General features: G+C 42.3%; 1 protein-coding gene across 6 annotated transcripts in view; it reads right to left on the bottom strand.

Moving 5' to 3' along the window:
- Positions 1–8,075: 8,075 nt before the first annotated feature.
- The window catches only part of LOC110534869 (cell adhesion molecule 1), a 502,917-nt gene continuing 483,064 nt past the window's right edge, over positions 8,076–27,928 (bottom strand). For all 6 annotated transcript variants that reach the window (XM_036989934.1, XM_036989933.1, XM_036989932.1 and 3 more), the window contains 2 exons: positions 10,744–10,872; positions 8,076–8,416 (listed from right to left, as the gene is read on the bottom strand). In XM_036989934.1, coding sequence (XP_036845829.1) covers positions 8,298–8,416; positions 10,744–10,872 — 248 coding nt within the window. In that variant the 3' untranslated portion in view covers positions 8,076–8,297. The remainder of the gene's footprint in view (positions 8,417–10,743; positions 10,873–27,928) is intronic.

Consider the following 27,928-nt stretch of genomic DNA (forward strand, 5'->3'; position numbering starts at 1 on the left):
ATCAACCTAAAAACAATGAAGTGATAAACGACCAAAAGTCCTGGAAGGAAAACTAAACGTCCGAGACATGTTTAAATTGATAGTTGCACAGCCACAGCTGAGTGTGTTCTGTTCCTGCATCATTTTAACAAACGGAGTACTCTTTCATTGTGAACTATGTCTATACAAAAAAATACTTAAACATCTTATACAGTGCACCGAATATTTAAGAAAATTCATAAAACATGTACAGCTTAAATGCAAAACAAATCACCAGTTGTCTCTTGATCTAAAATGATTGGTGTACTTTTTTATATATATACTTCATCAATGTGTGGTGGGCCTTAGACTTTGCATTCTACCTGAGATGCAATCACACCATTCAATGCACATGAACCTGAGACAGGGCATTAACAAAGAAATGTAAAAAGTAATTTGATAAAATAAAAAATAAATCCTCAACACGTAGACTACCAAATTAACTGTAGCTTGAGTAACAAAGGGGACATTTCATGAAGAAGAAAAAACTGATAACACACAGAAACAGAAATGACAAAAATGACATTCTATACTCAAATATCAAACTCATTCCACACATATCTGGACTTGTTACACCCACCCAAATTGTTGTCCATCATCGAATTGTATTTGATTTGCTGTTCATATCACCAGGGTTAAAGGAAAATTGCACCCCAAAGCTTTCAAAATACGATCGAGCCGGTATGATCCATTTCGCATCATATGACTCAAAACGCAGCTATATTTATGTATTTTGTATATTTTGACAGTTAAATATCTTCAAAACTTGATTGCTGACATGCAAAACATTTTGGGACTATATCAACAATGGACTAATGAAACAAATACCAAAATATAGTTTTTGGGTGTAGTTTCCCTTTAAGTAGGTGATCATAGAAATTAACATTTGTTTTATGTCAACTACGCTCGAGTTGCATATACTTTCCCCAATACACTCCTGTTTCCTATTGGTTCTGACAGTGGTCAACCATTACAAACCACAACACACACCAGTAAAAGGTTAAGCAGAAACATATACAGTACCAGTCAAAAGTTTGAACACACCTACTCATTCAACGGTTTTTGCTTTCTTTTTCACTATTTCTACATTGTAGAATAATAGTGAAGACATCAAAACTATGAAATAACACATATGGAATCATGTAGTAAACAAAAACGTTTTCAATCAGAATATATTTTAGATTCTTCAAAGTAGCCACGCTTTGCCTTGACATCTTAGCACACTCTTGGCATTCTCTCAACCAGCTTCACCTGGAATGCTTTTCCAACAGTCTTGAAGGAGTTCCCACATATGCTGAGCACTTGTTGGCTGCTTTTTCTTCACTCTACGGTCCAACTCATCCCAAACCATCTCAATTGCTTTGAGGTTGGGTGATTGTGGAGGCCAGGTCATCTGATAGCACTCCATCACTCCATCGTATTTCTTGGCCCAAGCAAGTCTCTTCTTCTTATTGGTGTCCTTCAGTAGTGGTTTCTTTACAGAAATTCGACCATGAAGGCCCGATTCAAGCAGTCTCCTCTGAACAGTTGATGTTGAGATGTGTCTGTTACTTGAACTCTGAAGCATTTATTTGGGCTGCAGTTTCTGAGGCTGGTAACTCTAATGAACTCATCCTCTGCTGCAGATCAAATCAAATCAAATCAAATTTTATTTGTCACATACACATGGTTAGCAGATGTTAATGCGAGTGTAGCGAAATGCTTGTGCTTCTAGTTCCGACAATGCAGTAATAACAAGTAATCTAACTAACAATTCCAAAACTACTGTCTTGTACACAGTGTAAGGGGATAAAGAATATGTACATAAGGATATATGAATGAGTGATGGTACAGAGCAGTATAGGCAAGATACAGTAGATGGTATCGGGTACAGTATGTACAAATGAGATGAGTATGTAAACAAAGTGGCATCTTCACTTCCGGCGCCGACAGAGATGGCCGCCTCGCTTCGCGTTCCTAGGAAACTATGCAGTTTTTTGTTTTTTTACGTGTTATTTCTTACATTAGTACCCCAGGTCATCTTAGGTTTCATTACATACAGTCGAGAAGAACTACTGAATATAAGATCAGCATCAACTCACCATCAGTACGACCAAGAATATGTTTTTCGCGACGCGGATCCTGTGTTCTGCCTTACAAACAGGACAACGGAGTGGATCCTATGCAGCGACCCAAAAAAACGACTCCGAAAGAGAGGGAAACGAGGCGGTCTTCTGGTCAAACTCCGGAGACGGGCACAGCGCGCACCACTCCCTAGCATTCTTCTTGCCAATGTCCAGTCTCTTGACAACAAGGTTGATGAAATCCGAGCAAGGGTAGCATTCCAGAGGGACATCAGAGACTGTAACGTCCTTTGCTTCACGGAAACGTGGCTTACTGGAGAGACGCTTTCCGAAGCGGTGCAGCCAACAGGTTTCTCCACGCATCGCGCAGACAGGAAAAAACATCTTTCTGGTAAAAAGAGGGGCGGGGGCGTATGCCTTATGACTAACGTGACATGGTGCGATGAAAGAAACATACAGGAACTCAAATCCTTCTGTTCACCTGATTTAGAATTCCTCACAATCAAATGTAGACCGCATTATCTACCAAGAGAATTCTCTTCGATTATAATCACAGCCGTATATATCCCCCCCCAAGCAGACACATCGATGGCTCTGAACGAACTTTATTTAACTCTCTGCAAACTGGAAACAATTTATCCGGAGGCTGCATTCATTGTAGCTGGGGATTTTAACAAGGCTAATCTGAAAACAAGACTCCCCAAATTTTATCAGCATATCGATTGCGCAACCAGGGGAGGAAAGACCTTGGACCATTGTTACTCTAACTTCCGCGACGCATATAAGGCCCTGCCCCGCCCCCCTTTCGGAAAAGCTGACCACGACTCCATTTTGTTGATCCCTGCCTACAGACAGAAACTAAAACAAGAGGCTCCCACGCTGAGGTCTGTCCAACGCTGGTCCGACCAAGCTGACTCCACACTCCAAGACTGCTTCCATCACGAAGACTGGGAGATGTTTCGTATTGCGTCAGATAACAACATTGACGAATACGCTGATTCGGTGTGCGAGTTCATTAGAACGTGCGTTGAAGATGTCGTTCCCATAGCAACGATTAAAACATTCCCTAACCAGAAACCGTGGATTGATGGCAGCATTCGTGTGAAACTGAAAGCGCGAACCACTGCTTTTAATCAGGGCAAGGTGTCTGGTAACATGACCGAATACAAACAGTGCAGCTATTCCCTCCGCAAGGCTATCAAACAAGCTAAGCGCCAGTACAGAGACAAAGTAGAATCTCAATTCAACGGCTCAGACACAAGAGGCATGTGGCAGGGTCTACAGTCAATCACGGACTACAGGAAGAAACCCAGCCCAGTCACGGACCAGGATGTCTTGCTCCCAGGCAGACTAAATAACTTTTTTGCCCGCTTTGAGGACAATACAGTGCCACTGACACGGCCTGCAACGAAAACATGCGGTCTCTCCTTCACTGCAGCCGAGGTGAGTAAGACATTTAAACGTGTTAACCCTCGCAAGGCTGCAGGCCCAGATGGCATCCCCAGCCGCGCCCTCAGAGCATGCGCAGACCAGCTGGCCGGTGTGTTTACGGACATATTCAATCAATCCCTATACCAGTCTGCTGTTCCCACATGCTTCAAGAGGGCCACCATTGTTCCTGTTCCCAAGAAAGCTAAGGTAACTGAGCTAAATGACTACCGCCCCGTAGCACTCACATCCGTCATCATGAAGTGCTTTGAGAGACTAGTCAAGGACCATATCACCTCCACCCTACCTGACACCCTAGACCCACTCCAATTTGCTTACCGCCCAAATAGGTCCACAGACGATGCAATCTCAACCACACTGCACACTGCCCTAACCCATCTGGACAAGAGGAATACCTATGTGAGAATGCTGTTCATCGACTACAGCTCGGCATTCAACACCATAGTACCCTCCAAGCTCGTCATCAAGCTCGAGACCCTGGGTCTCGACCCCGCCCTGTGCAACTGGGTACTGGACTTCCTGACGGGCCGCCCCCAGGTGGTGAGGGTAGGCAACAACATCTCCTCCCCGCTGATCCTCAACACTGGGGCCCCACAAGGTTGCGTTCTGAGCCCTCTCCTGTACTCCCTGTTCACCCACGACTGCGTGGCCACGCACGCCTCCAACTCAATCATCAAGTTTGCGGACGACACAACAGTGGTAGGCTTGATTACCAACAACGATGAGACGGCCTATAGGGAGGAGGTGAGGGCCCTCGGAGTGTGGTGTCAGGAAAACAACCTCACACTCAACGTCAACAAAACTAAGGAGATGATTGTGGACTTCAGGAAACAGCAGAGGGAACACCCCCCTATCCACATCGATGGAACAGTAGTGGAGAGGGTAGCAAGTTTTAAGTTCCTCGGCATACACATCACAGACAAACTGAATTGGTCCACTCACACAGACAGCATCGTGAAGAAGGCGCAGCAGCGCCTCTTCAACCTCAGGAGGCTGAAGAAATTTTGTCACCAAAAGCACTCACAAACTTCTACAGATGCACAATCGAGAGCATCCTGGCGGGCTGTATCACCGCCTGGTATGGCAACTGCACCGCCCTCAACCGTAAGGCTCTCCAGAGGGTAGTGAGGTCTGCACAACGCATCACCGGGGGCAAACTACCTGCCCTCCAGGACACCTACACCACCCGATGTCACAGGAAGGCCATAAAGATCATCAAGGACATCAACCACCCGAGCCACTGCCTGTTCACCCCGCTATCATCCAGAAGGCGAGGTCAGTACAGGTGCATCAAAGCTGGGACCGAGAGACTGAAAAACAGCTTCTATCTCAAGGCCATCAGACTGTTAAACAGCCACCACTAACACTGAGTGGCTGCTGCCAACACACTGACACTGACTCAACTCCAGCCACTTTAATAATGGGAATTGATGGGAAATGATGTAAATATATCACTAGCTACTTTAAACAATGCTACCTTATATAAATGTTACTTACCCTACATTATTCATCTCATATGCATACGTATATACTGTACTCTATATCATCGACGGTATCCTTATGTAAGTCTGGGTCTTCCTTTCCTGTGGCGGTCCTCATGAGAGCCAGTTTCATCATAGCGCTTGATGGTTTTTGCGACTGCACTTAAAGAAACGTTCAAAGTTCTTTAACTTTTTCGGATTGACTGACCTTCATGTCTTAAAGTAATGATGGATTGTCATTTCTCTTTGCTTATTTGAGCTGTTCTTGCCAAAATATGTTTTTTTTTACCAAATAGGGCTATCTTCTATATACCACCTCTACCTTGTCATAACACAACTGATTGGCTCAAAAGCATTAAGGAAATAAATTCCACAAATTCGCTTTTAACAAGGCACACCTGTTAATTGAAATGCATTCCAGGTGACTACCTCCTGAAGCTGGTTGAAAGAATGACAAGAGTGTGTAAAGCTGTCATCAAGGCATTGGGTGGCTACTTTGAAGAATGCTTACTACATGATTCAATATGTGTTATTTGATAGTTTTGATGTCTTCACTATTATTCTACAATGTAGAAAATTGTACAAATAAAGAAAAACCCTTGAATGAGTAGGTGTGCCCAAACCTTTGACTGGTACTGTACATCGACCCAGTCCACACAGCTGTGAGTACATGTATTAAAATGTCCACCTACAGAACGAGTGAATAGATGTGTTCACTTGGTAAGAACAGACTTTTTAAGGTCCAGTTGTGAAAGGAAGCCACCACACTTTTGACCAAAGCAAAATAATGCTCACTGTTAAATACAAGTCACACAACCTCAATCTAAAAGACGGTTACATTCTCTCTGTTCTTTGATCCATTGAAACAACAGAGGGGATCCAAAATGTTTCACATGAAGTCACACAGTCTAAAATGGAGCATTTAAACGGAGCCAGAAAGCCACCACTGTCCTGATAAACAACCAGCATTGTCGTCATACAGTATTAAATCAGTGGTAGCTCCTTCTTCAAGATATTATATTCGGAATAAACATCAAATCAAACACGTAAGCAACAACATCTTTTCAACCTAATTGTCAGGTCAACAACCTCAGCAGGACAGTAACTAAATTCAACAGCAATGTTTACTGTAGTGATGTATACATGAAAAGTAACATTTCCCCAAAAAGTACTCTCCCTAACGGGCTCTTTCCACATTGTATCATCTTTAAGCTTAGGCAGGTCAATTGTAAAGAAAGAAAAATAGGAGACTGTATTATGTTGTTTTAGAGGTTCACACTCACATACATGCTGTGTTGTGTTGGCTGACTGTTTGGGCAACTGAAAATTGTTGCATCATGACAAGACCATGTATAGTCCAGAGGCTGGGGTGTGATAGTAGGGGAAATAAGGCCCTGTCTCCCGTGGTAATTCCGAGTGACACACATGCTCCTCAACTGTCATGAGTGTTTTACAATATGGAGCGACAAAACTCACAACAAACAGCTTGTGATTATCAGAAAAAACACAGAAGTATTCTGTCATGAAATTCCACTGGGTTGTAAAAAATATTTGTGTATAATACCTTGGTGTGAATATAATGTCTGGTCATAGTTTGTATATTGTTGGAACTATTCGTTCTGGTGCGTCTGAATTGTTTTGAGATAATGTTTTGTATTGAAATCATATCCTTTGAAAAAATGCCTTAGACACAATGATTGTAGGTCCGTTGCTCATACAGAAGCTATGTATCACCATCTCCTTTAAAATCCTCTAACCCTTTTTACTCCTTAGTTCTAATTTATACACAAGGCTGGAAAAATACAACCACTCTACATGTGAGATTTGACTGTTCAGCATGTAACAATATGAAGGTAGTATCGCTTTATAAATGTTGATTGCATTTAGTACCTCACAACCTACAGTAGATTGATATATGTATTATAATGAGGATATTCACCTTTGACAGTCAACATTCATTTATTAGTTTGGAGATGTCTTCCGGTCATTTCTCATTGAAATGAATCCTATCAGTGTTACCTTTTTTGTTACACCAACTTTATTACAGCTTGGCTAAAGTGAGGCAGCTTGATTGAAAGACAAAGGGTGAGTATACACCACCAAAGAAACCATTAAAAACAAATTATTTTTTAAATGTTTTGTTGTTTGTCAAAAATATTTCTGAATGAGAGAGACGATGTAAAACCCCAAAATGTCATCATAAAACATGAAATGCCTGCAGGCGAATTGCAGTTCCATTCATTGGAACAGAACAAAAACATCATTGTACAGAGAATAAAAGGTAAAAATAGTGAATTGAAAATGCTTTTAAGTTCAGCATAGCGAGGGTGAAATAATGTGCCTTCCACTTTGCTTATTCCAAATAGTACCAATGTTTTAAATGTGCTGGCATATCTAATAAGAAAAACAAATTGAAGAGAGAGGAAAGAATACAAGTCATCCACAGTGAATAGGAATTGGCTCAGATAAAATGAAAACAAGGACAGTTTGAGACCAACTGTCCTCCACTGTCTTCCTTTAGATTATATTTCTGTGTGTGTGTTTTAAAGAGGGGGGGTAATGTTATTTATGTGTAATGATATTTTCCTCATGTACATTTTTCGAAGATGATACGTAAAGCGTTGGATGTGTTTTGGAGTTATCAAAAGGTTGGAAAAAAAGAAAGGTAGTGGCTTGAGACTAGGCCTGCTCACAGTATAGTGGAAATAGGGTTCTTTTGAGGTTTTGGTATGCAGAAGAGAACGTGTGTGCGAACACAGTGGGAGAGATGAACAGAGCCACTGTGTAATTCAACACTCATAGGAAAGCCAACATCACAATCATAATGGAGAGAGCGAAAGAGGGGACGGTGAGGAGCAACGGCATGTTGACGGGGAAAAAAAAGAAGAATGAATAAAAAATAAATTCAGAACAAGGCACAGAATTTTCTGCAAATGGTTGAACTAAACAAAATTCGTACCAGCAGTTTTGGGAGGTGTCAAATGGTGAAGCTCTACAGTGATTTCTGGCAACATCTGGCAAACCCCAAACCCCCCTCCCTCCCTACCCACCCGCCCACCCACCCTTAACCAAAACCTACTCTCCCTTCCCTATCTTTCCACCTTATACACACAAAACTGTTCCTCTTCAGCTGCACAGACTGGACTATACATTGTTCAATCCCTGGCAATCACCACTAAAACCAACCCATCCTACCCCCCTACCCAACCATACTTAAACCCCAAGCACCCCTCACCCAAAGACAGTATGGTGTCCTACAGGGGACAGTATTGGGGCCCTGTGATTTCTATATGTAGTACTCCTTTTTCTCGTCCGAATTGTTGTGGCCCCCCTCTGCGTTGATAATGGCTGTGTCTGCATCTGCTGCATCGTCGGCTCCTTTAGCTTCATGCGTGAAGTAGGTACCTGAAGGGGGGAAAAGATAAGGAATTAACAAATTGATCAAAATGGACACTTCATTCCTAAGCTCATGAATGCCTACTCATACTTTTCCTTGACATTAACAAGCAAATCATCGAACCAAAACGACCCATCTGGTTAACTGTAAAATATACAGTTGTGGCCAAAAGTTTTGAGAATTACACAAATATAAATTTTCACAAAGTCTGCTGCCTCAGTTTGTATGATGGCAATTTGCATATACTCCAGAATGTTATGAAGAGTGATCAGATGAATTGCAAAGTCCCTCTTTGCCATGCAAATGAACTGAATCCTCCAGAAACATTTCCAATGCATTTCAGCCCTGCCACAAAAGGACCAGCTGACATCATGTCAGGGATTCGCTTGTTAACACAGGTGTGAGTGTTGACGAGAACAAGGCTGGAGATCACTCTGATTGAGTTTGAATAACAGACTGGAAGCTTCAAAAGGAGGGTGGTGCTTGGAATCATTGTTCTTCCTCTGTCAACCATGGTTACCTGCAAAGAAACACGTGCCGTCATCATTGCTTTGCACAAAAAGGATATTGCTGCCAGTAAGATTGCACCTAAATCTACCATTTATTTGATCATCAAGAACTTCAAGGTGAGCGGTTCAATTGTTGTGAAGAAGGCTTCGGGGCGCCCAAGAAAGTCCAGCAAGCGCCAGGACAGTCTCCTAAAGTTGATTCAGCTGCGGGATCGGGGCACCACCAGTACAGAGCTTGCTCAGGAATGGCAGCAGGCAGGTGTGAGTGCATCTGCACGCACAGTGAGGCGAATACTTTTGGAGGATGGCCTGGTGTCAAGAAGGGCAGCAAAGAAGCCACTTCTCTCCAAGAAAAACATCAGGGATAGACTGATATTCTGCAAAAGATACAGGGATTGGACTGCTGAGGACTGGGGTAAAGTCATTTTCTCTGATGAATCCCCTTTCCGATTGTTTAGGGCATTCGGAAAAAAGCTTGTCTGGAGAAGACAAGGTGAGCGCTGTGTCATGCCAACAGTAAAGCATCTTGAGACCATTCATGTGTGGGATTGCTTCTCAGCCAAGGGAGTGGGCTCACAATTTTGCCTAAGGACACAGCCATGAATAAAGAATGGTACCAACACATCCTCCGAGAGCAACTTCTCACAACCATCCAGGAACAGTTTGGTGACGAACAATGCCTTTTCCAGCATGATGGAGCATCTTACCATAAGGCAAGAGTGTTAACTAAGTGGCTCGGGTAACAAAACATTGATATTTTGGGTCCATGGCCAGGAAACTCCCCAGACCACCTTAATCCCATTGAGAACGTGTGGTCAATCCTCAAGAGGCGGGTGGACAAACAAAAACACACAAATTCTGACAAACTCCAAGCATTGATTATGCAAGAAGGTCTGACAGCATGCCAGGGCGGATTGCAGAGTTCTTGAAAAAGAAGGCTCAACACTGAAAATATTGACTCTTTTGCATCAATTTCATGTAATTGTCAATAAAACCCTTTGATACTCATGAAATGCTTGTAATTATACTTCAGTATTCCATAGTAACATCTGACAAAAATATCTAAAGACACTGAAGCAGCAAACTTTGTGGAAATTAATATTTGTGTCATTCTCAAAACTTTTGGCCACGACTGTATAATCTCATAAAATGTATGCCTTTGGCACGTTTACACAAACTCTAATGGAAACTGTAGCTTCAAAATTATACATCAGGTACTAGGTTTTTAATTCTGGTAGGTAAATTCTTTATTTGCCACTGCAAACCCCTCTGTTGGCATTCCATGGTTGGCATTCAAGATTTACACATGAAAATCTATTATTTGATTTCCATGAAACAAGCCAAACCAAGGGATGCTCAAGATTCAGCTTCAGCTCAGCTCATGCCTCCAAATGAACCTTGTCAAGTTCAACGAACGCGTGTGAATGAGCAATCCACTTCAAACTTAATTTCCGACAGGGATTATTCACATCCCAACAGTTTTGGGACTGATAATAAAGGCGATAGCCCAGACTGAATGGAGAAGGGCAAGGAGTAATTTGGAATCAAAACCAAACCATTGGCTGCACTCCAAAGAAAACCCCTTCAAATGTACAGTAGCCATAACAGAGAGAAAATAAGATGGGGCTCAGGAGGTATGGTAGAATTTCTAAAACAGAGTTTGGGGGGAGAGGGAAGTGGTTTTCTGATTGCCCAGGACAATACTAGTATGACACTGAGTAAAATAAATCATAAAATTATAGTGTGTCTGTGCTCTTTTAAAATGTTTAACCTTGAGATTACACAGAGGTGCTTCTAGATAGAAAACAAAAGGCTTCGTCACATACCTTTGTGTCTTGCAAAGTACCGTCCCAAAATGATGAGTAGACAGAGCATGGCAAAGACAACCACAGCCACCACTCCTCCGATGACCGCATGGTCGACCGCTCTCGGTGCTCCCTCTCCAGCTCTAGAATCTGTAAGCACAGTAACAGAAACACCTTTTACAGAATCCACTAACAGTGCATGCCAAAGGGAAGACATCACGTCAACTTTGGTGGATAAGAGATCTCCAAAAAATTATGATTACATACATCACCTATAGTATATTGTCAGCTACTCCAGCCTTTGGAGTTGGAGAATAAGGGCCGATATTACAAGTTGGATGTAGGGGTGTAACGGTTCACCAAGCCCACGGTTTGGTACGTATTGCGGTTAAATGCCAACAGTCACTGTAGTTCATTTGTATTTATTTAAGAAAATACAAAGTGTTGGTACATCATGATTCCATCTATGATCATGAGTCATATAATACCTGATGAGAGCACAATCATGAATACCAACACTTTGTATTTTCTTAAATGAAAACCCATGATTACTCAACAACAACACTAAAATAAATTGCAATATAAACATGGCTCAGACATTGTATAGGAAGGACTATGCTATAATGTTTTCTTACAAAGACAAAAATATCCACACTTCTGTGACTCTCATAAAGGGTTAATATAGCACGGTACTTCTCATTTACCACTCCGGGGTAATGTGATGGGCTGTCAGTGTTAAGTAGCTCTCTGTAGCCCTGGAGGTCCAGTCATCTGTAGTAAGCGCAATACAGGGTACAGTGGGCACCATCGGTTTGCTGAGAAGGGTGCGAGAGGGCAAAGTTCGTAACGTGGCTCAAGTACTTTTCATGAGATGCTGAAACCCCGTATCCTTCTCAACCACCGAGAATCCATGGCTATAAACATACCCATCACTCTTTCATTTATTTGACCCAGTCAAAATAAACTGCAAAAGGGCTGCTTGAATGTAGAGGGGAGATTAAGTTGTTTTGTTGTCTTTTTGCGTTTCAGTCTTGCTCCGGTGGAAGGAATATTGGGGTGATGTCAGCGTAAATGTGTCAACATTTGCATTGGCTATTCTCGTTGAGCAGTGGCTCTCTCTGTCCATCGCCGTTGTAATCTACTGGGAAGACAAATGTTCCCAAACGGGAGATTTAAACGATGATAGGAGATCCTCCAATTCTGGTTTGTCAACCCCACCACTCGCCATCGTACAGAACTAGTTCCCAGCTGCGCCTCACTAAAGGACAGTTTGAAATGCTCCAATTAAGATTTTAATTTTGATTACAATGTGTACAGGCTCTAGTGTACAGGCTCTACCGAATGGCCTGAAAAAAAAAAAAAAATGTTAGTTTATATTTAATCAAGAGGCCTACAAAGCAGTAAAAGCATTGCCTATAGACCTAGTGTTTTAATTTTGTATATATCTATTTTTATGTATTAATTTGGGTTTACAGTGCGGACCGAACCGAGGTTCATGTACCGAACAGTTCCGTACAAATACGTGTACCATTACACCCCTCCGCAAAATGAGAATTATCAAAACATTTATGAAATGAAACAAATAAATGCCATGATGATCTTTCTAAAACACAATGTGATTCAAGTTCAATTTACATTTTATATTGCAGCTTCCACTGTAATGAAACTAAATATCAAATTGACTGAATCGTATAAAATGGCCAGAATGTGGCTTGAGTTTGATTTGTTAGGCAAAATGACTGTCTTCAGAGAATCACTATACAAACCGCATTTCAAATCAAATCGTATTAGTCACATGCGCAAATACAACAGGTTACAGTGAAATGCTTTCTCACAAGCTCCTAATCGACAGTACAGTTTCAAAAAATATGGATCAGAATAAGAGATAAAAGTAAGAAGTAATTAAAGAGGAGCAGTAAAAAAATTGAGTTAATGTGCATTACACATAGTATGTTATCCAATTTATAGTGAGGGGATGCATAACTCTACTGTGGTTGGTCATTTAACTGAACAGCAGAAGATAGTAGAGCATTTAAACATGATTTATGAAGTGATACAGGCGGTTCTCAACTTCAATATACCAGAGCAAGCACCACTGTTCAAATAAATCTGGCCCCTGCCTTGTCTCGAGTCAGAGCAATACATTTAGCGCCTGCAATGACTAAAAAGTGCGGATCCCAGGCAATTTCTAAGAAAGATTTACACCAGCTTGGCCTGAAGAACAAGGAGCTTGCCTTAGAGGCTCCAAGCTGTAATGATATGTGAAGGTTATTGATCAAGAGTAGGGATCCATGACAACCAAAAGTTAATGGCGGTTTGTGGACTTGATTGGTTCTTCACAGTGCAAAGGAGGAGCAAAATCTTTCATCAATAGCTCACACTCTGCTAGGAAATGATAAAGTTTGGGGGAGAGAATAGATAGGAGGCCGGGTGCTTTGACAAGGCCTAATGTCAGTGAGAGGGAAAAGTTTCAGATTCATTGAGAGGTTATACATTTGTATAAGTGAGAAACTAGTTGTCCTTTGATAATAGCCTATGGTCAGTGGTGTAAAGTACTGAAGTAAAAATACTTTACAGTACTACTTAAGTAGTGTTTTGGGGTATCTGTACTTACCTATTGATATTTGACTACTTTTACTTCACTAGATTCCTAAAGAAAAGTATGTACTTTTTACCTCATACATTTTCCCTGACACCCAAAAGTACTCATTACATTTTGAATGCTCAGCAGGAAAGAAAATGGTCCAATTCACACACTTATAAAGACAACATCCCTGGTCATCCCTACTGCCTCTGATCTGGCGGACTCACTAAACACAAATGCTTTGTTTTTAAATTATGTCTGATTGTTGTAGTGTGACCCTGGCTATCCGTAAATAAAAATAGTGCCATCTGGTTTGCTTAATATAAGTAATTTACAATTATTCTTACTTTTACTTTTGATACTTAAGTATATTTTAGCAGCTACCTTTAATTTTGATACTTAAGTATATTTAAAACCAAATACTTTTAGACTTTTACTCAAGTAATATGAGAATAGTGTATTCTTTCCACCATTGCCTATGCTACATATCACAGTTACATTCCCATATACTGTATATCAAAAGACTCACAGGTTCCATTTTGTCATTCCGGGTGTTTAACTCCAGACTTATTTATGTTAACAGGTGCATCTCCTCCAAAGAGCTATCTCGGAAAGATAGGAAGGCTAGAGGGAATGGAGAAAAGGAGGGAAAAATGAACAACCATCCTCTTTGCAATTGACTCGCGTGGAATCCATCAGCCCATCCCTCATAGGTACACACTGCAATCTCTCGCACTCATCTCTAGCCTAAATCCCAGCTCAAGGCTTTTCCTGTGGGAGCTCAAAAAACTAAACTGGCAGGCCACAACTTATTATAGGATAACGAAGAGTGAGAGAAGCCCATGCTGTTGTGGAACACGCCCCCCCCCCCCCTCCTCACCCAACTCACCTCATAAACAACTTACTGGTGGGGGAGGGAAAGGGGAAGAGAATGCCACAGTCACAGTGCTACCTGCCAAACATTACTTGATAAGCCTAATAGGTTATTTTAAATTCAGATTTCCTTTTCCGCGCTGGGCAGATTCAATTAAAGTCAGCAGAAATCCTTTTGACACCTAATTCGCTCTTGTCAAAGAGGGAGGTAAAGACGTGCGTTAACACACTTTCCTATTAAGATGTTAAAGTGGATTTTGGGCTGCACCAGTCCGTCGGGGCTGGGGGATAAACAGAAGCCTATGGAAATGTCAGGGAATTTCACTCTGCCCTCTCCCCTGGATAAAACACGTCCTTTTTCAGTAAATTCTGTACTGAATGAGGGACGGGTGGATGAGGGAGGGAGGGAGGAGAGGAGGCACTGTGTCCACAGTGGGTTTGACGTCCCACTCAGGTCATTCGCTCTGACTGCACTTGTACTTGACACTAATTCACATAAACTGACAAATGGGCTGGGCTTGGGGAGCCGACTGTCGCCTCCCATCCCTCCTAGAGAGTGATCTGGCTCTAACCCCTCCCTTCCTCCCTTACCCCGCCCCGCCCTCCCCTGCCCTGCCAGCCTCTGTGGAGCAGCCGTATGACATGGGGCCGGGGACTGCAGTCAACAACAATCAGGCTGTAGATTGGCGTTTATGATGACTCGCAGTAAGGGGCGTTGCTCAGGTAATACAGAACGCCACTGTACTCGCAATCAGAAGAGGATAAATTGTAATTTTATAAAAGTCCACTGTATACCTACATTGTTGCATTGTGTAATTTCAGAGAGGGCAGATGGTTTGGAAATGAGTTGCTTCACTCTCTCACACAAACCAACAAACGCCTAACACATTTAGATGGCGCCGAAGACCATGGCTGACGTTTTACATCCTCCAAACCAATTGTGCAATTTTGTTACTTTTTTTGCATGACTTACTTGTTTACTTATTACTTACATAATATTGCTGCTACCATCTCTTATGACCAAAAACAACTTCTGTACATCAGAAAAGCGGTTACTCACCGCGGACTGGAAGAAACGTTTACCTTTAACGAGTCCGACGTGAAGGATATCCTGCTTTCACTGGAAAAGGCCCAAATTCACGCCTTTTGCGTGAAGATGCCGGAAAAGGGGACGCAGATCGGGGATCCTTCTGAGAATCCGGAGGCAAGCGAGTAAACTCCCAATGCCTTCCATTCTTCTTGCCAATGTGCAAACTGCAACATCTTGTGTTTCACCGAGAAGTGGCTGAACGAAGAAACGGACAATATAGAGCTGGCGGAATTTTCCATGCACCGGCAGAACAGAGACGCTCCCTCTGGTAAGACGAGGGGTGGGGTTGTGTGTTTTTTTGTCAATAACAGCTGGTGCACAATGTCTAATATTAAAGAAGTCTCGAGGTATTGCTCTCTTGAGGTAGACCACCTTTACTCCATACACAGAGATGCACACAAAGCTCTCCCCCGCCCTCCATTTGGCAAATCTGACCATAATTCTAACCTCCTGATTCCTGCTTACAAGCAAAAACTAAAGCAGGAAGTACCAGTGACTCACTCAATAAAGAAGTGGTCAGATTCCTGCTACACTACAGACCTGTTTTTCTAGCAGACTGGAATATGTTCCGGGATTCATTCAATGGCGAGCTGCCCAGTGACCTGAGCCTACCAGACGAGCTAAATGCCTTTTATGCTTGCTTCGGGGCAAGCAACACTGAAGCATGCACAAGAGCACCAGCTGTTCTGGATGACTGTGTGATAACGCTCTCGGTAGCTGATGTGAACAAAACCTTTAAACAGGTCAACATTCACAAAGCCGCTGGGCCAGACAGATTACCAGGATGTGTACTCAAAGCATGCGCGGCCCAACTGTCAAGTGTCTTCACTGACATTTTCAACCTCTCCCTGACCGAGACTGTAATACCTACAGGTTTCAAGCAGACCACCATAGTCCCTGTACCCAAGGAAGCGAAGGTAACCTGTATAAATTATTACCGCCCCGTGGCACTCACGTCAGTAGCCATGAAGTGCTTTGAAAGGCTGGTCATGGCTCACATCAACAGTATCCTCCCAGACACCCTAGACCCACTCCAATTCACATACTGCCCCAACAGATCCACAGATGACACAATCTCGCACTCCACACTGCCCTTTCTCACCCGGACAAAAGGAACACCTATGTGAGAATGCTGTTCATTGACTACAGCTCAGCGTTCAACACCATAGTAATTTTTCCTTTTTCCAACAATTGTTTACAGACAGATTATTTCACTTATAATTCACTGTATCACAATTCCAGTGGGTCAGAGGTATACATACACTAAGTTGACTGTGCCTTTAAACAGCTTGGAAAACTCCAGACAATGTCATGGCTTTAGAAGCTTCTGATAGGCGAATTTACATTAATTTAGTAAATTGGAGGTGCACCTGTGGGTGTATTTCAAGGCCTAGCTTCAAACTCAGTGCCCCTTTGCTTGACATCATGGGACATTCAAAAGAAATCAGCCAATCAGCCAAGTTGTAGACCTCCACAAGTCTGTTTCATCCTTGGGAGCAATTTCCAAACACCTGAAGGTAACCACGTTCATCTGTACAAACAATAATACACAAGTATAAACACCATGGGACCACGCAGCCATCACACCACTCAGGAAGGAGACACGTTCTGTCTCCTAGAGATGAACGTACTTTGGTGCAAAAAGTGCAAATCAATCCCACAACAACAGCAAAGGACCTTATGAAGATGCTGGAGGAAACAGGTACAAAAGTATCTATATCCACAGTAAAACGAGTCCTATATCGACATAACCTGAAAGGCCGCTCAGCAAGGAAGAAGCCACTGCTTCAAAACTGGCATAAAAAAAAGCCAGACTACGGTTTGCAACTGCACATGGGGACAAAGATCGTACTTTTTGGAGAAATGTCCTCTGGTCTGATGAAACAAAAATATAACTGTTTGGCCATAATGACCATCGTTATGTTTGGAGGAAAAAGGGGGAGGCTTGCAAGCCGAAGAACACTATCCCAACGGTGAAGCACGGGGGTGGCAGAATCATGCTGTGGGGGTGCTTTGCTGCAGGAGGGACTGGTGCACTTCACAAAATAGATGGCATCATGAGGGAGGGAATTATGTGGATATATTGAAGCAACATCTCAAGACATCAGTCAGGAAGTTAAAGCTTGGTCTCAAATGGGTCTTCCAAATGGACAATGATCCCAAGCATACTTCCAAAGTTGTGGCAAAATGGCTTAAGGACAACAAAGTCAAGGTATTGGAGTGGCCATCAAAAAGCCCTGACCTCAATCCTATAAAAAATGTGTGGGCAGAATTGAAAAAGCATGTGTGAGCAAGGAGGCCTACAAACCTGACTCAGTTACACCAACTCTGTCAGGAGGAATGGGCCAAAATTCACCCAACTTATTGTGGGAAGTTTGTGGAAGGCTACCCGAAACGTTTGATCCAAGTTAAACAATTTAAAGGCAATGCTAGCAAATACCAATTGAGTGTATGTACGTGCTTCAACACCTGCATTGCTTGCTGTTGGGGTTTCAGGCTGGGTTTCTGTACAGCACTTTGAGATATCAGCTGATGTACGAAAGGCTATATAAATACATTTGATTTGTAAAGTTCTGACCCACTGGGAATGTGATGAAATAAATAAAATCTGAAATAAATCATTCTCTCTACTATTATTCTGACATTTCACATTCTTAAAATAAAGTGGTGGTCCTAACTGACTGAAAACTAGGAATTTTTTTAAGGATTAAATGTCAGGAATTGTGAAAAACTGAGTTTTAATGTATTTGGCTAAGGTGTAGGTAAACTTCCGATTTCGACTGTACGTGTACAGATTACCTCAACTAGCCTGTACACTGACTTGGTACCGATGTCCCCTGTATATAGCCTCGTTATCGTTATTCTTATTGTGTTACTTTTTATTATTACTTTTATTTTAGCCTACTTGGTAAATATTTTCTTCTTCTTGAGCTGCACTGTTGGTTAAGGGCTTGTAAGAAAGCATTTCACGGTAAAGTCTGCACTTGTTTTATTATGCTCATGTGGCAAATAAGGTTTGATTTGATTTGGTTTGATCTCATCCAGCCCATTCTTCCCCCGTAATATTCAGTAATGCACAGGGAATTGGCATGGTAATGAAAACCCCTGAAATGTCTGTCCATCCAAATTGACTGAAATGTGTCACTTAATTATACATATTGCACGGTGCTTATAGAGAAATCATTACCACCAACAGCAATCCTTGTTAAACACTGAAGATTTACTCATATAAGACTGGAGGACTGGAGCGTTCCTGCCTTTCTATACGTCAAACAGTTATGGAGGTTAATAAGGAGATAACATGGTATATGTTTTCAACTGATTGAAACAAAATCCTTAAGGCACATTAACCCTCCGTCTCCCTTCACCATGTGGATTAAGATCAAGGCCATAGTCAATCAAAACAGGTATATAGTTGCTTTCGGGTGAGGCAACACAACAATTCTCCTTGTGTTACATGTTGAAAATGATATCCGGTTGACTTTTTTATCTCACACAGTACACTTGGTTTAAAATTAATCCAATTGTGCATTCTCACAGCACAACAAAGTGTTGTTATGTCTAACCTAGACAGACTTGGTTCATGTTTTGTCTGAACAGGGCCCAGAATGCAAACCTCTGCGTAACCAAATGCCTTTGAAGACAAAGTGCCAGGACCCAGCAAGGACAGGCACCCAGATCTCTCTATCCTCCATCACTCATCTTTCTCCACAGCTGCCCCCCCGTGGAGAGGGAGATTGCTACAGACATGGAGAGATGGCACAGTGATACAAGATGCCAGGAAATCAGGGCTGGATGTTTTCCTCCATCCCCGTGCCTGTCTGGGGTGTTACCCCGATTATTACCCAGAGGCTGGAGCCCCCCAAGGCACAATACTATGGACCAACCTGGTGTTAATAGGGCACAGTGGGCAACCCTTCTTGGTGAGGCATCAGGCCTGTCTCAAGGTCAACTAAGGTCATGAGAAGAGAAAGTGTATGACGTGGAAAGTTAGAACTACGTTCTATAGTGCATTCGGAATGTATTAAGATCCTTGACTTTTCCCCAAATAATGTACGTTACAGCCTTATTCTAAAATAGATTTAAAAAAAAAATCCTCATCAATCTACACACAATACCCCATAAGGCCAAAGCAATTTTTTCTAAATTTAAACAGAAATACCTTATTTACATAAGTATTCAGACCCTTTGCTAGGAGACTCGAAATTGAGCTCAGGTGCATCCTGTTTCCATTGATCAGATGTGTCTACAACTTGATTGGAGTCCACCTGTGGTAAATTCAGTTGATTGAACATGATTTGGAAAGGCACACACCTGTCTATATAAGGTTCCACAGTTGTCAGAGCAAAAACTTAGCCATGAGGTCGAAGGAATTGTCCGTAGAGCTCAGACTGGAATGTACTCCCTGTTCACCCACGAAGGTGTGGCCACGCAGCAGCGCCTCTTCAACCTCAGGAAACTGAAGAAATTCGGCTTGCCACCAAAAGCACTTACAAACGTTTACAGATGCACAATCGAGAGCATCCTGTCTTGCTGTATCACCGCCTGGTACGGCAACTGCTCCGCCCACAACCGTAAGGCTCTCCAGAGGTTAGTGAGGCCTGCACAACGCATCACCGGTGGCAAACTACTTGCCCTCCAGGACACCTACACCACCCGATGTCACAGGAAGGCCATAAAGATCATCAAGGACAACAACAACCTGAGCCACTGCCTGTTAACCCCGCTATCATCCAGAAGGCGAGGTCAGTACAGGTGCATCAAAGCAGGGACCGAGAGACTGAAAAACAGCTTATATCTCAAGGCCATCAGACTGTTAAACAGCCACCACTAACATTGAGTGGTTGCTGCCAACATACCGACTCAACTCCAGCCACTTTAATAATGGAAATTGATGTAAAAAAAAATATATCACTAGCCACTTTAAACAATGCCACTTAATATAATGTTCACATACCCTACATTACTCATCTCATATGTATATACTGTACTCGATACCATCTACTGCATCTTGCCTATGCCGTTCTGTACCATCACTCATTCATATATCTTTATGTACATATTCTTTATCCCTTTACACTTGTGTGTATAAGGTAGTGGTTGTGGAATTGTTAGTTAGATTACTCGTTGGCTACTACTGCATTATCGGAACTAGAAGCACAAGCATTTCACTACACTCGCATTAACATCTGCTAACCATGTGTGTGTGACAAATAAATTGGATTTGAATTGTTGAGGCACAGATCTGGGGAAGGGTACCAAAAAAATGTCTGCAGCATTGAAGATCCCCAAGAACACAGTGGCCTCCATCATTCTTAAATGGAAGAAGTTTGGAACCACCTTCCTAGAACTGGCCACCCAGCCAAACTGGGCAATCAGGTGAGAAGGGCCTTGGTCGGGGAGTTGACCAAGAACCCGATGGTCACTAAGACAGAGGAAGCCACTCCTCAGAAAGAAGCCACTCCTCAGCAAAAGGCACATGACAGCCCACTTGGAGTTTGCCAAAAGGCACTGAAAGGACTCTCAGACCATGAGAAACAAGATTATCTGGTCTGATGAAACCAAGATTGAACTCTTTGGCCTGAATGCCAAGCGTCACATCTGGAGGAAACCTGGCACCATCCCTACGGTGAAGCATGGTGGTGGCAGCATCCATGCTGTGTGGATGTTTTTCAGCGGCAGGGACTGGAAGAGTCAGGATCGAGAGAAAAATTTACGGAGTACAGAGAGATCCTTGATGAAAACCTACTCCAGAGTGCTCATGACCTCAGACTAGGGCGAAGGTTCACGTTCCAACAGGACAGCGACCCTAAGCACACACAAGACAACGCAGGAGTGGGGACAAGTCTCAATGTCCTTGAGTGGCCCAGCCAGAGCCTGGACTTGAACCTGATTGAACATCTCTGTAGAGACCTGAAAATAGCCGTGCAGTGACACTCCTCATCCAACCTGACAGAGCTTGAGAGAATCTGCAGAGAAGGATGGGAGAAACTCCCTAAATTCAGGTGTGCCAAGATTGTTGCATCATACCCAAGAACACTCAAGGCTGTAATCTCTGCAAAAGGCTTTTCAACAAAGTACTGAGTAAAGGGCCTGAATACTTATGTAAAAGTAATATTGCAGTTTTTTTAGTGTAAAAACCTGTTTTCGCTTTGTCATCATGGGTATTGTGTGTAGACTGATGAGGGGAAAAAATGATTTAATCCATTTTGGAATAAGGCTGTGATGTAACAAAATGTGGAAAAAGTCAAGGGGTATGAAAACTTTCCAAATGCACTGTATTTTGGTAAGTTACTGTTTCTCACAAGGGCAAGGCAAAAAGCAAGCCATAAAATCTGAGAGCCTTCAATGAATTCTGCTTACATTCTGCTTATGTTCACAAAAGTGAAATTGAATCGTGAACTGTATGTAGAAATATTTAGACTTCAAATTAATTTGAACAAATGGAACCAAAATTTGTGAAAGTAAAGGATGAAAATATATTTTTCAAGTTAATTGAAAAGTAATCTAAACTTTTCCTTTCAGCAAATCTACGTAAATCTAAAGACTGAGTATTTCCAACTGCCAAAACACAACATTCAACCCAAGGTAAGTTGATGTATTGAAGTCAGAGTCATCTTCTTTGTATGGAGAAAATGGCAGACAGAACCAGTCTCTAGGCAGTCCTCAATCAGACAACAACTGAAACAAACACCCAAGTGACATTTCTGGGTTTTCAAAGTACAACTCCAAGCCAAGGACCAAAAGAGAAAGAAGAATAGGTCCCAACAAAACCGTGTGGATGCAGGAACTTGGGGTTGAAGTGAAATACCAGTGTGAACACAGTCGTGATGAAGGGAATTAAAGGATGACTCTCAGGGGGTGTCCATCTGCAGACCACATTGGGAGTGATGTCATGTTGGGTTACCCTCAAACAAGCTTCCCTGATAGAGTTGGTGACCGGCCCTTATAGGAAGTCATCCACGGACAATGGAGTCACGATAACACTCGCTGAGGGATGGCTGGCTTGATAGGGTCGATGCACTCTGCTGCCCACACCTTTTATAACCCGAGACACATTCTCCGACAACCGGAGAGGAAAACACAGGCATGATGGAGTCTTCGGTGTATTGCTGCTGTGATGTGTCGATGTGTCATGTGAGTAGCAGCGCCTTCCTTTGGGGGACATCAACTTGGATTCCTTTGGACCAAAGACATCACCAAAGAAGGAGCATTCTTTTAAGATTTGTCCCCTCTTGCTTTTTCAAACGGGACACCTTGGGGTAATATTTCTCAGTCTCTCTCTCTACTGAACAAAATATAAACACAACATGCAACAATTTCAAAGATTTTACTGAGTTACAGTTCATATAAGGTAATTCATTAGGCCCTAATATATGGATTGGACTGGGAATACAGATATGCATGTTGGTCACAGATACCTTTTTTTTAAAGGTAGGGGCGTGGATCAGAAAACCAGTCAGTATCTGGTGTGACCACTATTTGCCTCATGTAGTGCGACACATCTCCTTCACATAGATTTGATCAGGCTGTTGATTGTATCCCGTGGAATGCTGTCCCACTCTTTAATGGCCGTGTGAAGTTGCTGGATATTGGTGGGAACTGGTACACGCTGTCGTACATGTCGATCCAGAGCATCCCAAACGTGCTCAATGGGTGTCAGTATGCAGGCCATGGAAGAACTGGGACATTTTCATCTTCCAGGAATTATGTAAACATCCTTCTTGCAACATGGGGCTGTGCATTATCATGCTGAAAAATGAGGTGATGGCGGAGGATGAACGGCACGACAATGTAGTCACGGTATCTCTGTGCATTCACATTGCCATTGATAAAATGCAATTGTGTTTGTTGTCCGTAGCTTATGTCTGCCCATACCATAACCCCACCGCCACCATGGGGCACTCTGCTGTCAACAGCAGACCGCTCGCCCGCACGACACCATACACGCTGTCTGCCATCTGCCTGGTACAATTAAAACCGTGATTCATCCGTGAAGAGCACACTTCTTCAGCGTGCCAGTGGCCATCGAAGGTGAGTATTTTCCCACTAAAACGCGGATAAAGGTGGCTTATAGTGTCGAAATTAACATTAAATTATGTGGTAACAGCTCTCGTGGACATTCCTGCAGTCAGCATGCCAAGTGTACGCTCCCTCAAGTTGTGTGACAAAACTGCACATTTTAGAGTGGCCTTTCATTGTCCCCAGCACAAGGTTCACCTGTGTAATGATCATGCTGTTTAATCAGCTTCTTGATATGCCATGCCTGTCAGGTGGATGGATTATCTTGGCAAAGGAGAAATGCTCACTAACAGGGATGTAAACAAAATTGTCCACAAAATCTGAGAGAAATTAGCTTTTGTGCGTATGGAACATTTCTATTATATTTTATTTCAGCTCATGAAACATGGGAACAACACTTTACATGTTGCGTTTATATTTTTGTTCAGTATATATTGTCCGTGGGAAAGTAGAGAAGATCTGTGTCTATAGTTCTTGCTGAAAAGATATTGTCCCCAGTCATCCATACCTCCCTGTGGTTCTGGGTTTTGATCTAGAACAACACACTCCAATTTACCCCCAAATGACCTAAATGACAAACGCCCAAGCTATATACTAAAGCCCCACAGACACCTGACTCTGTCCTCCCTTCACTCCTTTCCATACTCGTTCTCTCTTTCTCTCCATGATTGTTTTGTTAAGTGTCGCCACAGGATAGAGAGGGTGAGAGTGTTTCCATCCCTTTCCCGGTTGTTTGCTGTTCAGGTGGAGAGAGAGTGGAAATGTGTTGTTCTCCCTCTTCCACCCCTAATCCCCCCCCCCCCCCCGCCCCCAACTTCTCCCCATCTCGTGAGTGGAGCCTGTAGCCACACTTGATCTTGCTCTCAGAGTCAATTACTTTGCTTCCTCGGGATAAGGCTGCTGTTTTGTAGCACCCTGGATCAGGGTGCTCATTGTCAAGTTCTAATAACTTTCTCAAAGGAAGCACAGGATAGCAATAGATGCTATCCTCTGGTGGACAATTAAAATGGTATTCAGTCTGGCCTATAGCCATCTCTCCTTGTTTTGTTGCTTTTCGACATTTAGGATGCACTCACACACAAACCAATATGCACAACATTATTTTTGTAAATCTCCACTACGCATTTCAAATACATTAGTCGAGCCAATTTATGAGCACCGCTCACTGAAACCAAGGATACGTTTCAGGGTGTCTTTGAAAATATCTTCTCTGTTTCAATAAGCAAAATTTGTGAATTACCTAGCCAATTCCAGGAACGGCCCTCCCACTCCAATTGGTCAGCTGTGGCAATGTAAATAAATCCCGATCTGTGAACTATCCTACAGAGGCTAGCCTAGAGATGCTTTGTCTACATGCCATAGGTACTGTATACAAAACTGCAAACAAACATGACTGTGAGTGAGTGAGTGTGTTTGTGTGTGTGGATCCAAGTCTGTAAATATGTGATTGAATGTGTTGGGTTCTGTGAACACACTGGGTGCCCGCTCATGGTGGCGTGTAGATCTGTAGCTCTGGCCTGTCCCCTGCTGAGGTCCGTGTGTATTATGATAAGGAATGAGGAGACTAAGCCATTTTCAGCTTTAATATCTCATGATTAGAGATAATTAGACGGCAGCACAAGGAGGCAAAGCATGGCTAGTGTTCACAGGGCAAGACGTGTACACGTGTGTGTATGTCAGTACTGGGCTATTTAGCTAAAGAATCCCTGTGTCGTGCTTGTCTCAGAGCAGAGCGAAACAGTGCTAAAATAGTGGTAGGCTTTTGCTTCTAACTTCAATATGCTCTTTAAATAAATAAGACCTACACCATTTTTAACAGTATATCTAAAAATATTTTTGTTCAATGATGTGACTCTATAGTAATATCCAAGGGGCATTTTCCATTAGGATCTGTGAGAATATCTTGAGAATATCTAAGGGGCTTTTATATAATTCTAAATGAATTACTAATAGCTTTGTTTAAAAAGTAACATTTTGGAGATTTCGTTTTCATTTAACCTAGAGTGAGGGTGAGACATTCTCACTAATTTGTAAATAAAACCAGTTACTTAGAATGATTTACTTCTGGAGAAACCTAGCTTGATTTTTTAGCAGACATCACTTGCTTATATTCAGTCAACACATATCTTAAGAATATCATGGAATATTTGAACATTTTTGTTTCTCCATGCTTGTCTCAGAGCAGCGCGAAACAGTGCAGAAATGGATGGCCACAGCAGGAAGGCTATGTATTCTGTGCCCACTCGGGGTATCGCTCTTCGGTTACACATCCTTGGAATAGCAGAACAGCATAACGGTCCGGGCGGCCCTTGTTGTGACTGGTGAGCAGTTGGTCAAGTTCTGTTTTCAGAAGAGAAATGGAAATATCATGGTGAACCGAATATCTGACCAACCCACCACGTACTGTATGTTGACTCTGCCTGTCGGAGGTGGAGTTACCGAGCTCACAGATGTGCCTGGCATGGATTGTGATGCCATCTCATTCCTATTCAACGCGTGAGTGAGTCAATGACTATTCAAGCCATTGACTCACTGATGAATGAAGTTGATGAACGATCGGCAAAAGCAATCTGTGGGCATCACGGCTGGGTAAGAAATGTTTTATTTATATATACAGTTGAAGTCAGAAGTTTACATACACCTCAGCCAAATACATTTAAACTCAGTTTTTCACAATTCCTGACATTTAATCCTAGTAAAAATTCCCTGTTTTAGGTCAGTTAGATCACCACTTTATTTTAAGAATGTGAAATGTCAGAATAATAGTCACCACATTCCCAGTGGGTCAGAAGTTGGTAGCATTGCCTTTAAATTGTTTAACTTGAGTCAAACATTTCGGGTAGCCTTCCACAAGCTTCCAACAATAAGTTGTGTACATTTTTGCCCATTCCTCCTGACAGAGCTGGTGTAACTGTGTCAGGTTTGACTTGCAAGCCTCCCCCATTTTCCTCCAAACATGACGATGGTCATTATGGCCAAACAGTTCTATTTTTGTTTCATCAGACCAGAGGACATTTCTACATAAAGTACAATCTTTGTCTCCATGTGCAGTTGCAAACAGTAGTCTGGCTTTTTTATGGCGGTTTTGGAGCAGTGGCTTCTTCCTTGCTGAGCGGCCTTTCAGGTTATGTCAATATAGGACTCGTTTTACTGTGGATATAGATACTTTTGTACCTGTTTCCTCATCACAAGGTCCTTTGCTGTTGTTCTGGGATAGATTTGCACTTTTGCACAAAAGTACGTTAATCTCTAGGAGACAGAACACGTCTCCTTCCTGAGCAGCATGATGGCTGCGTGGTCCCATGGTGTTTATACTTGCGTACTATTGTTTGTACAGATGAACGTGGTACCTTCAGGCGTTTTGGAAATTGCTCTCAAGGATGAACCAGACTTGTGGAGGTCCACATTGTTTTTCTGAGGTCTAGGCTGATATCTTTTGATTTCCCATGATGTCAAGCGAAGAGGCACTGAGTTCGAAGGTAGGCCTTGAAATACATCCACAGGTACACCTCCAATTGACTCAAATGATGTCAATTAGCCTATCAGAAGCTTCTAAAGCCATGACATCATTTCCTGGAATTTTCCAAAGGTAAGTGATTTATTTTATCGCCATTTCTGATTTTGTGACGCCTGTGCTGGTTTGAAAAAGTATTTTGATGTGGGGCGCTGTCCTCAGATAATCGCATGGTATGCTTTCGTCGTAAAGCCTTTCTGAAATCTGACAACGCGGTTGGATTAACAAGAAGTTAAGCTTTTAAACGATGTAAGACACTTGTATTTTCATGAATGTTTAATATTACGATTTTTGTATTTTGAATTTCGTGCTCTGCAATTTCACCGGATGTTGTCATAGTGGCACGCTAGCGGGACACCGATCCCAAAGAGGTTTTTAAGCATCGAATACATTGCAAGTTGAGGGATTTTCACAACAGTAGCCGGGCTATAAAAAGTCTATTGTCCTGCTAATAGGAATCATTTGCATGATGGGCTACATTCTTTATTGTAACCACAATGTCACACATCATTTGTATCTACCTTTCAAATTACTTTTAGAGTTTGGGAATTACACGTGCGCTTTCTTTTTAGTTACATTGTTTTAGTTCGAATGTGCAGACTTTTTTTCTTTAAATGATTGTTTTATGTAGGATCCTACATTTTTGACCAGTTGCAATTGTAAGTAGGCGTAATAAAAAAATCCTACTTCTGTTAGGCTGTTAAGCCTCATAGCCTACCTCAGCCAGTTAAAATAACTTATGTAGGTCTTGGCTCTGAAGAAATAGACGCCAATTAAGCCCTCTTGTGTGTAAAGTCCAATTTAAAATGAAAAAGGCACTCGCACATCTGAGCTATGTTTTTTGCAGGTGCATGGCAACAGCCGGATAAGATGAGGATAAAGAAGGAACGCGCACACTGCTCTTGATCGTATCACTGATCTTTAATAAGCTTTATGTATCGGCCTCATGGACTTCGTCAGAGCTTTTGTGAGTTTTTTTAATTAGCTCCCTTATCTAGACCTAGCCACACCCACATACGTTCCACGTATCGAAAAGGGTTGGAGGCAAAGGAAAAACAAAGTGCTACCAAATATAACAATATGCATTTCAGAAATATTCAATTAAAGTGTGTACATGAAACGT

This window comes from Oncorhynchus mykiss, chromosome 10 (genome assembly GCF_013265735.2).
Source record: "Oncorhynchus mykiss isolate Arlee chromosome 10, USDA_OmykA_1.1, whole genome shotgun sequence".
NCBI lineage: Eukaryota > Metazoa > Chordata > Actinopteri > Salmoniformes > Salmonidae > Oncorhynchus > Oncorhynchus mykiss.